Source organism: Nicotiana tomentosiformis, chromosome 1 (assembly GCF_000390325.3).
Source record: "Nicotiana tomentosiformis chromosome 1, ASM39032v3, whole genome shotgun sequence".
Lineage (NCBI taxonomy): Eukaryota > Viridiplantae > Streptophyta > Magnoliopsida > Solanales > Solanaceae > Nicotiana > Nicotiana tomentosiformis.
The window spans coordinates 75,215,791-75,226,785 of record NC_090812.1 but is presented as its reverse complement, the minus strand read 5'-3'; the positions used below and the strand labels follow the sequence as shown (position 1 = coordinate 75,226,785).

General features: G+C 35.9%; 2 protein-coding genes across 2 annotated transcripts; one reads left to right on the top strand and one right to left on the bottom strand.

Moving 5' to 3' along the window:
- On the top strand, positions 1-837 carry LOC104100444 (transcription termination factor MTEF1, chloroplastic). Its single transcript, XM_009607673.1, has one exon. The coding sequence runs from the start codon at positions 1-3 to the stop codon at positions 835-837; it is 837 nt and encodes a 278-aa protein (XP_009605968.1).
- A 322-nt stretch (positions 838-1,159) lies between these two features.
- LOC104100437 (coatomer subunit gamma) lies at positions 1,160-9,861 on the bottom strand. The gene is made up of 19 exons (XM_009607662.4): positions 9,793-9,861; positions 9,591-9,656; positions 9,010-9,107; positions 8,826-8,876; positions 7,596-7,709; positions 7,304-7,504; positions 7,117-7,218; positions 6,200-6,307; positions 5,842-6,072; positions 5,227-5,477; positions 4,902-5,073; positions 4,613-4,768; positions 4,481-4,531; positions 3,279-3,419; positions 2,978-3,175; positions 2,756-2,887; positions 2,499-2,672; positions 1,799-2,038; positions 1,160-1,633 (listed from the first exon to the last, which is right to left on the bottom strand). The coding sequence occupies exons 2-19, from the start codon at positions 9,634-9,636 to the stop codon at positions 1,439-1,441; spliced, it is 2,661 nt and encodes an 886-aa protein (XP_009605957.1). The 5' UTR covers positions 9,637-9,656; positions 9,793-9,861; the 3' UTR covers positions 1,160-1,438.
- Positions 9,862-10,995: the final 1,134 nt, after the last annotated feature.

The following is a 10,995-nucleotide window of genomic DNA, read 5'->3' as shown; positions in this document are numbered from 1 at the left end:
ATGTTTCTTTGCTCTTCTATCCCAAATACAAAAATCTGCTTCTTCATTTCTGCCACAAATATCCCTTTTTCTTCATCTCCAAACCCTCCTTTCCTACTAAGGTTTCGCACTTCTCATCGTGAAAATCTCCGTTATCTAAAATCCCTCGGCATTATCAAGCCAGGAAACAAAACCTACAAAAACCCATCCCCAGAATCCCTTTCCCAGATTTTATCAATTGTGAACCTCCTAAATTCCCAAGGATTTTCCGAAGCTGATATATCAAGAATAGCTCTTGTTTGTAACCAAGTATTTTTACCTGTATTTAGTCCTGCCCATGTTGAATCTGTATTTGAATTCTTCAAATTTGATTTGGCTGCAACCCCAGAAGACACTCGAGGTTTAATTCTTAGATGCCCTCAAATTCTTGAATCCAATGTCCCCTTCTGTTTGAGACCAACACTGATTTATCTTAAAGAACTAGACATTGGAAATCTGAACTTGCCAACAACCTTAAATGCTCATCTTCTAAATACCCGAGTGGATAAATTGGAAGAAAAGGTTAGATTTTTGCAGGGTATTGGGTTTTCCTATGAAGAATCAGCTAAATTTTGTGCTAGATTTCCTGCTATATTTGGTTACAGCATTGAACACAACTTGTGGCCAAAATATGTGTATTTGGTTGAAGAGATGAGGAGGGATATCCAGGAACTGAAACTGTTACCTCAGTACTTTGCTTTCAGCCTTAGAAACAGGATTGTGCCTAGACATTTGCATCTCAAAGAAAGAAATGTTACCGTGCCTTTGAAAAGAATGTTGCTGTGGAGTGATCAAAGATTTTATGCTAAATGGAAATGAAAATTTCTATTTCTTAATTCATGATTTTCTGTACGGCACCCTATTTATCTTTCTTTTCAGTAAAGCGAATGGCAAGTGGTTAGTTTTATGCAAATATATTTCGTGTGACATTGCCCCTAATATAGTGGCCGTCTTTACAGCAATAGGTGATCTCATTTAGTAATTTATTCACTTGCTTGCGATCGTTAAGCCTTTCCTGTGCAATTATGTGAGAAACTGTGAATTCAAACCAAAATAGTGCCAGTCTTAGTATTACTTGTACAATCACTAAGAATGAACTATCTTGATCGCAAAATTTAGAATGAATACAACAATCACGAAGTACCTGAAAGATCACTTTGACAATATGCAAAATATACGGAGCAGGTTTGGGTAACTACTAGACTATCGACTCTTTGCTTTAAACAAACGAAAAATGCATCAAAAAAAAAGGAAGGAAAAGACAATTTTAGTGGTCGAATTCCCTAAGCGGACTGACTCCTTGAAAAATGTCTCGCACTTCTGACAGACCAAGTTTACTAAGTACACAAAAGAAAAAGAAAAAATAGCTTTCCGTTTTGCCATGACGAGGACTACTAGTCTTCAGCCCATCTAACAAAGTTTAGCCACTTGCAACAATTTCATGAATTGCATCACTGACAGATATATCTTCTGACCTAACAGCCAGTTTCATTGCAACCTCCTTTGGCCCATCGACTCCAAATGACAACCGAACAAGAACCTTTACACCACCAATGTAAACACCAGATAATAAACATGTGTGCGATCTTGAATTGCTTGGGACCACCTCAGTGCCCTGGAAAAAAATCATAGAACAGTTAGCTTCCACAGACAGAAATACGCATAGTAGTTAGGAAAATGTTTGACCAAATATGAATGAGGTAAGCTATAAAGTATGCCCTATTTTATAGAGTTCTAACAGAAATGTTGAGACTGAGTTGAGTAAAACCATAAGACAAACCTCGCAAGGTTGCATGCCAAGTAGGTCGATGACTGTATTTACAGCTTCAGCCAGGCTTTCCCTTGGTCCAAGACCATATTCATCTACCTTTTCACAATCTGGTCCCAAACTCTCCCAGGCATTCCTAAAGTTGGATACTCCTACTTTTAGCACATAATCTGCTGAAACAACCTCAAGGTCTTCTAGCTGGTATTCGTCTTCGACACCATCGTCTTCAGCCTCACCAGTAGATGGATCAACCTGGTGAATCACCAGAGAATCATCACAGTGCATTGACAGAAAGATGGATTGTACAAACATATGAGGCAAGTTAAAAGGCACTACATTTCAGAATCAGAACCGTTTACAGATGGAAAGAAAAGAATCAGTTTTTTTTCCCTTTGGGAGGTAAGGCTGCAAAAGATTTGTTAACAAGTCATTCCCTCTGCCTGTTGTTTAGTTTGGTTGGGTCTGGAATTAACACTGCAGCTGAATTATATAGTTTAGAAGAACAGGGTCCAAAATTAGAGGTTAAAAATTAGTTCTTAAAGTTCAGCTTTTGGAGGATAATTACACAACTTTTTGGGATGCAGCTATTATCACGGAAATGAGATGGCTTAGTCAAGATGCTTCACACAAGTAACATGGCGGTATACCTCAAAGTCATAGACATAGAGATTCCATCCAGATTTGTTTCCAAAATAATTCAGGAGAAATATACCTCTTTAACAATGAACCTCAACGTGTTTGAGAATTTCCCAACAGCAGGGACTCCTTCTGGTTTCTCGAAAGCCACAAATGTTTGCCCTGGGGTATCATATGGCAGGGACTTGAGAGGTTTGGATGCTACTTCAGAAAATTCCTCTGCTTCAGAAGCATCTACTATAACAGTGACCTGGCAGCAGGCAAACAACACTTCACAATGATGATCAGGTGAAATTAGAATGCAAGAAATGCCTCCAAATAAAAGTTTAATACATTCTCCAGCAATTGCTCAGGAATAGTGTTGGTGCAGTTGTACTGGAACACGATATGATTGTCAAAAATGTGCTTGACAACGTTAACTGCATATTCTGTTTCAGCTTCTGTAAGCTCCACTGGTGCAGATGACTGATCATACATGGAAAAAATGACTAGCTTAAATAAGTGCAAAAGAAATCACCATAGAAAATAAATGATGATGAATCTCAAAATACGAACCTTGAAAAGCTTTCCATAACTGGCAAATTCTGGAATAGAGGACAGTAACCTTTCATACGCATCAACAGTGGAAGTGGAAGCCACAGGAGGAGCAGCCAAACCGGTTGGCTTTTTACCGGGTGCTTTCTTCTCTGACAAGGGTTGAGATTTGACTTCCTTAGGTACAGAATGAATGTCAAATGGCTCCTCCGAGGGTTCCTGCCACCATTAAAGCAAAAACATCAGTTAACAAATGCAAAAAGAAACATCAGATAACAAATGCAAAAAGAACTAGAGATTGCAAGATAGAGAAGCCACATACATAGTTCTTCAAACTTGTTTCCAGATTGGTTAGAGGGACACCGAGTGAACCAAAAAGGAACTCTTTCACCTCTTCATCAGTTTCAACAACTGCACCATCACCTCCAAGGGTATTCAAGTAAAGTGTTGCACGGTCACGAACCTGCCAAAAGATTGCAACAATTGTAAGATAACCGAAAGAGATTATAACACAAAAACACATGTCGCAATCATTGAAGACTATAGAGAACTATTTGATTCATTTACCCGAGTTATAAAGACAGGAAATGAAGAAGCTGATGGAAGTTTTAAAACCTCATTCGTGAAAAAACGGTGTTTCTGATGAGCAAGGAGATGCAGATCATTTCACATGATTTCTCACATATGTAGGTTAGGAGGTAGTTGAGTCTTGCCTTACTTCGTACCATTGTGGGACTAGCCAGGTAGGGTTTTTGTCTAAGATAGCTAGTGGCAATGTTGTGTCTTACTATTTCGCTTTTCAGTGCAGGGCCTATTTACTAGCTATCTCTTTTGCTTCGCATCTTTCTTCTGGATTTCATGGTGTTCTTATTTTTACTATAATTATTGTGGTGATACTAATATTGTCTCCTTTGTCCTTTTGTTTTCTTGAGCCGAGGAACTTTCGGAAACAGCCTCTCTACTTCTTCGGAGTAGGGGTAAGGTCTACGTACACACTACCCTCCCCAGACCCCATTAGTAGGATTTTACTGGGTTGTTATTGTTGTTGTTATCTCACATATGTAGGTTGCAAAAAACTAGTCCATGCAATTAAAGTGCAAGTTGCTTGCCACAAAGGAATAGACAGCTTAGTTACACAGTAAAAACTAGGAATTGTTTCTTTTTAGTTTACATAGAAAAAACAAAAAGATGGGGTTCGGGGGTTTCAGAAGGCTGGCTGAAGGCTCAACCATTTCTATCGCGAAAAGAAATTCTTATGAGTAAATGCCAAACGAGTTCTGCAATCCCAACACCATGAATGAACAAAATGAAATATGGAATCTTTGGTTCTTTCTTTTACTTCCTTTTTTTTAAATTGGAAACAGTTATACTTTTGGAAAGCACGTGATTTCTCATATATACAGGGGCCTAAATTTCACAAACGAATGGTTGACCTGACTAACAAGAATGGAAAAGGATAAAGTAATCATTAACACAGTAATAAAGCATAGCAATAACTAGAAGACATGAAATCTCAGGACTAACCTCATCATCACTGTCAAACAGACAACGTTTCAACAGCACAAATATACGAGGCTGCAGCATATTAAAGAAACAGTTTTAAAATCAAAATATAACATTCAGTCATGATACAAACTAAAACCAGAACAATTCTACCTTTAATGAATCAACCAAGGCACCAAACTTCGCTAAGGTGCTCACTGCACTGGCCCGAACTGTTGCATTTTCAAGTATCACCCGATTATATATGTATCGTATGTACTTACTGGGGTCAGAGGTCTTAGGTCCTTCATTTCCAAGAAAATGTAGTATCTATGGACAAATTGAGGTGAGAAATAAATAAAACAGCATCTCATAAACCAAATGAAAACCAAAATTACAATGAAATAATGTAGATAGACAAGAAAACCATGATATTAGCAAGAAAAGAGGAGAGGAAACTAACCTGCGTAGAAAGATACGTGAATTCACAGTCCTCAATGAATTCACACAAGTGAAGCAGCCCACCTTCTTTGGCATCTGGGATATCTCTAATCAGGATCACAATTGAATCAACAATAGCCTTCTTGTACTCAAATCCACCTTCTTCCCTCAAAATATTGCTCAAGAAATTCATCCTGTTATTATTTAAAAAACATAAATATCCATATTAAGTGATTGTAAAAAAGAAAGAAAAAAAGTTGTATCCCCAACCACACCCCCCTATTTTTGTTTTGCATACATATGTATATTGATATCCAGGTTTCTAAGAGAAGTCCATGATTACTCACAAAGATCTATACTTAAGGGGGAATTTCAAACACAATGATCTAATCGCTTCCACCACCACTATCTTAAACTCATCAGCAATGTCCGACATGAAGTTAGTAATCTGCTTCATTAGACGATCAACGCTTGATTCATTCCCGGTCTTGAGTAGAGTTGTGATGGCCAAAGTTGCAATGCTCCTATTTTGATCAGAAATCAAGCTCTCCATATCAATGTTGCAATTTGTCACAGCCATAGGATGTGTCATTGCCACCTGCACATGGTTCAACAATTAATACTTGTGCTGCATCAGCAGAAACCAAAAGCAGTTGGTACTATAACAGATTAAGCTTTTCTCTTTTTTCCTGAACAAATTAAGCTTTTCAGTTACAAATGTTAAGAAGGTCAATACTGTAACCAGGCAGTCCTACTTGTTAGTCGCATAAAAATCAATATCAGAGAGAATTAGATTCCAATGTTTGTTTACAATAACAAAGATAGGGTTATCCTGGTGTGGAAAAATTGTAATGTGTGCCATTCGACTAAGCAACTCAATAATTATTCATGAACCACAATTACCAAATTAATCATTCGTAATAAAACTAGTAGACCAATGAAATTATACTAAGATGAATCACCTTATTCAAAGTGCGGACAGCAGCAAACCTAAGAACTGGCTTAGAAGAGCTCAAAAAGAGCTGTAGAACAGTAATAGCAGGAGTTAATTCTCGACTAGTCACGCCACTAAGCTCTGTGATTGCCCTGGCTGCTTCAAAAATAACCATTTCAGCTTTGTGACGAAGGCAACTCTCTAAATAGTCATAGAATGGACGATCTCCTGTTTGGCTAATGCCAGATTCTCTTATAACCTGAAGAGATGTGAATTCAAATTGGCAATAAATAATCCAGAATTAGGGTATCTTTCCGGTTGGCAAAAGCCCGATCACATAACTAAATTAATGCCAAAACTGGAAGAAAAAGGGAAAAAAAGGGCACCTGACTAGTATAACGGATCAAAAGGCATTGAGCTAGAGGTGAGCGGACACTCCCTTTTGTCAAACTGGTAACTAGCTTGCTAACAGCTAAACGGTCATTTTGTCGAATCTGCAAATGCAGGAAGAAAATCATATCAGCTGAACAAATCTTGATGTTAAGACCTAGGGAAACATAACCTGTCATGTGATCTATCACTTTTACCTTCACAACATTGAAAGAACCAAAAAACTAAAAGGAAGAAACAATACAGCCGAGATTTTAATGAACAGTAGAATATGAAAAAACGACTTTAGAAGGTGGTAGGAAACCGGAGATCAAAACATGTTAACACCTGAGTAGGGGTGGCAAACGGGCGGGGCGGGTCAGTTATGGGACGGGTCGAAGACGTGTAATACAAAAACGGATAAATTATCTGACCCGACCCATGTTAACCGGCGGATAATATGGATAACCATATTATCCATGACTTTTTGAATATGATCACTTTTGGGAGAATTCCTAATCTCCCAAACTTGAGGAACCCTCAATTTGAGGCTTTACAAATATAAAAGTTAAACCTATTAGTTATCCATTGGTTATCCATTTTTCAAGTGGATAATATGGTTCTTATCCATATTTGACCCGTTTTTAAATAGTTCATTATCCAACCCATATTTTAATGGATATTATGGGTGGATAACTGTTTTCTTTTATCCATTTTGCCACCACTACACCCGAGCATTGAAAGAAAGGGCACCCGCCAAATATTTTAAGATTTAAGAACATAAAATCAAATCAGTATATATGAGAACTAGTACTATTTCAATTCTTTAATTATGAGACTTACTCGTTATGATTGTGTAAACAAAGAAAAATTTATGATATAGATAATAATTCAAAGCAAAATTGGTTAGTTAAATAGCAGATATCACACATACCTGGTGCAGCAGGGCCAGTGCATGGAACTGAACAAGAGCTGCCCTTGATTGAACAGCTTCCTGTACCTCATTGCTCCATCTTTTCACAATTTCTGGATTTGTCTGTTGAAAAGAAACATAGGCCAAGGAGAGTTAGGAAGATACCACCAAACAAGCAAAACATGAAAAAGGGTTATTGAAACCTTACCTGAAGCAAATGGATTCCACTCACAAGAGCAGCACTTGCAACAACAGGGTTTTTGTCAACAATGGCTTGTTTCAAGTATCTCTCTATTTGGGTGAGAAGTGTCCCATCCGTGATTCGACAAAGGACACGAATAGCATTTGCCCGATACATATCAGTTCTGCTATTCATGTCCTTCATAAGAGAGCTCGTAACAATGATGACCTTTTAGAGGAAAAGAAATCAAATGTTATTTTCATTCAGAGAATCAGTGGAACCTTACAAAAACAAAAGAAGAAAACGCTTTGCCTCTAACCTCGTCTGCGGAGGGAGAAAGCTCTTTAATTATCAGGTACACCATTCTCCTGAGACCAATATCCTTTGACTGAAAGAGTTTTGTGACAGCAAAGAAGACTCCTGTAGCCTCAGCCTACAAATTAAAACAACTTAAGTGGAAGTCTCACCGAGAGAGAGAGAGAGAGAGAGAGAGAGAGAGAGAGAGAATGTCATCAAAGTGACGTAAAAAGATCTCTGTACTGTAGAGAAGACAAGAATATTTAGATTGCTTCAGTTTGTAAATTTAAGAGGGGATAAAGAGAACTGTTCAAGAGCCATAGCATGGACGTGACAGAAATATCTACAAAAACAGGAATTTACACAACTAGCAAATGGCTCCAGTAATAATAAAAAAGAAACATTGCACAGCACTGAAATGGGTATGGTTCTAAAATATGGACACTAAAACAAAGTAAAGAAAGGGAAATACTTCAAGGGAGGGAACCTCTCTTTGATCTGTTGCACATATTGGTCAGTTTTTTTTTAGTAGGTTTTCAATCCAATTTGACTAATTAACTTTACTATGTATAAAAATTCTCTTTTGACTAGCCAAATGTATGAATTCCAATTTTTTTTAACTGCTAGACAGTGTCTAGAGAAGCTCATTGCACACTGTGAAAATAGTTCAAGATGATAACAGACTGGATGTCTAAGGAAAAGTACAGAAACAATCATTTAACTGGAAAAAAACTATCATACGTTACTATATGTCTATATGTATTGCATTATTGAGAACTATTCTTTCACTCTTAAGTAGACAGGCATTAGCAAGTGATATTATCCATTTTATGATTTTATTTTTTGATAAGGTAAATAACAGATGATATGATCTACAGACAAGAGACATAATCAGCTAATACCAATTCTATGTATGGCCACATAAATCCAGAGAAAACAAAAATTGTTCCCTGAAGTACAAAGTTGAGTAGAATTCATGAAAGATAATGCCCTTCATCGTGCAAAAACAGTAAACTATGCTTGTCACTGAGTCACTTATCATATATGATCCTTATCTTCGAATTTTACTTTTTCTCATAAAATATAATGTTATACTCTGATAGCTGACGTCACACATCTCTCTATTTCTTCCTTGTTTTCTTTCACCTCTTTAAATGGCGGTTTTGGCATTTAATTTGTGATGTTTCATTGTACAATTTGCAAAAAAATGGAACGATGATTTACTGCTAAAACTAATAGCTTCAGAGCTAACCTTTGTAAACGACTCTCCCTGATTCAGAAGATACAGAAGCTTTGTAATGACCTGAAACACCCAAAAAGCACCCAAAAATAAAACTCAAGTCCAACCAATTTAAAATGCCACAAAACAGAAATGAAGTTAATTTACTTTTGCACGTCAGAATTTTTTTAAAAAAAAGAAGACCAAAACAACATACCTGTGAGCATCTCCGTGCATCCAGTTGAGGATCATTGAAAACCCTAGCTTCCTGAAGAACAGCACCCTTCTCAATCCCCAGAAATGGGGAATAGTCCACTGTTTTGTCATAGAAATTCAACATGAAAATGCCATTTCACCACTAAATACACATTCAATCCTAATGTACCTAGATCTAGGCAGAAACTGATCATTTCTACAGTGTAAAACTAAACAATAATAATCTGAGCAAATTAACTTTCCCGACATCATTCCACTACACAGTTACACACACTACACCACTAAATATTCCTAATAGCGATATATGACTGAAATACACATTGCACAACGGAGAAATAGTTATGAAAAGAAAGTTGGGAAAAAAACAGCTAGTAGCAAAAGCTGATTCATAAGAAATCGACCGTAATTTTTTTCAGATTCACTTAGCCAAATAAACGCTAATTTAGAATCTAAACCAAAATGCAGATCTATACACAGGCAAAAGTACAATCGAATCAATTAAATTCAAAACAACCGAGAAAATTAAGCTCGTTCTCTAATCAACGTAAACACAGCGGAAACGGGAATTAAAAAAAAACATACTTTCGTCATCGCGATCATCGTCCTTCTTCACCAGAGGCTGAGCCATTCTGAAGCTACAGCAGAGATCTGTAAGGATTCAGGTAAAAAAAAAAAGTGAAACCTAGTCGATCAGAATGTAACCGGAAAAAAAGTGAGATCGTTGTGTGAATAACAGAATGAATCTGATTATATTTATATGGGGAAAGCAGCGAAGTCGAATTACAGATCTCTCGATCTCCCTCGGCGTACGAGTTTACTGAAGAGGGTGAAATGGGGGATCCGGGTTTTTAACCGTAGACTATCTTACAGTTGAACAAAACAGACGACATTAACCAATGGCTCGTTTACACGTCATACGAAATAAAATAAAAAATCATAAAATGGCTGCAAATAAAACTCCCCGTTTCAGAAAAATAAAAGATTAAACACTATTTACATATTTATAAATAAATTACGCGTTGCACATGTATCTTATCTCAATAACTATAATATTTTTGAGAGTTACATACATTTTATATTAAAAAGTAATTTTAAGCTATAAAATAAAATTTAAACAAAAAAGTGCTTAAAATTTTTTGAAATGATAATTGTTGATCATATTTAGCTAATTAATCAATAAATTAAGAAATTCTTCATAATAGAAGTTCTCAGTTTCAATCAATATATCTAACTTAATATTTATTTCAATTTTAGTACTTCATTACTTCAATTTCACAAGTTATTTTCTTAACTTTGTCTGGTTTAGTTTGAACAACTTAGGGCCCGATTGGATTGTCTTTAAAAAAAGTGACTTTTAAGTTAAGTGCTTAAAAGCACTTTATAAGTATTGGAACTTATTTTATAAATAAGCAGTTACGTGTTTGGATAAAAGTGCTGAAACTTAAAACAAGTTGATGAAGTGTTTGGTAAACAAGTGCTGGTAAGCACTTTTTCTTGTTAAAATAATTGAAATATCCTTAAAGTTGTTAACATTATAAAGAAGATGATGAATATAATATTATACTTTCCGTTCATAGCTTCAAATTCAGGGGTAACACGTAAATTCATTGAATGATTTGATTTTATAATATAGTTACACCAATTAAAAAAAGGGAAGGATTCAACGACCAAAAATATTAAATGTTATGGAACAAAAAAAGAAGTCAAAAGAATAATTTTTACAAAATATTGGAATGTATCAAACATTATTTAAAAAAACTATTGTTTGCTTCACGTTAAGAACTTCAAGAAATTGACAAATATTGAACAATGGAGAAAAAAAATTGTATGTTGTAGGGTTTTTACTTAGGGGTAATTTCGGGATTAAGAAAAATTATAAAAGATAAGAATGTAATATCCTTGGTCAAAGCAATATGGCTTTTAAGCCAATTTAGAAAAAGTTGGGTTTTTCAACTTATTGATTTTGGCCTTTTTTAAGTAGATTTTA

Excerpts from the sequence above, each read along its gene's own strand:
- LOC104100444 (XM_009607673.1), top strand. The coding sequence starts at position 1 with ATGTTTCTTTGCTCTTCTATCCCAAATACAAAAATCTGCTTCTTCATT.
- LOC104100437 (XM_009607662.4), bottom strand. The coding sequence starts at position 9,636 with ATGGCTCAGCCTCTGGTGAAGAAGGACGATGATCGCGATGACGAAA. Across the intron at positions 7,505-7,595 it reads TTTCTCCCTCCGCAGACGAG|GTCATCATTGTTACGAGCTC; the intron begins GTTAGAGGCAAA and ends TTCCTCTAAAAG. Across the intron at positions 2,888-2,977 it reads GTTATGGAAAGCTTTTCAAG|TCATCTGCACCAGTGGAGCT; the intron begins GTTCGTATTTTG and ends ATGTATGATCAG.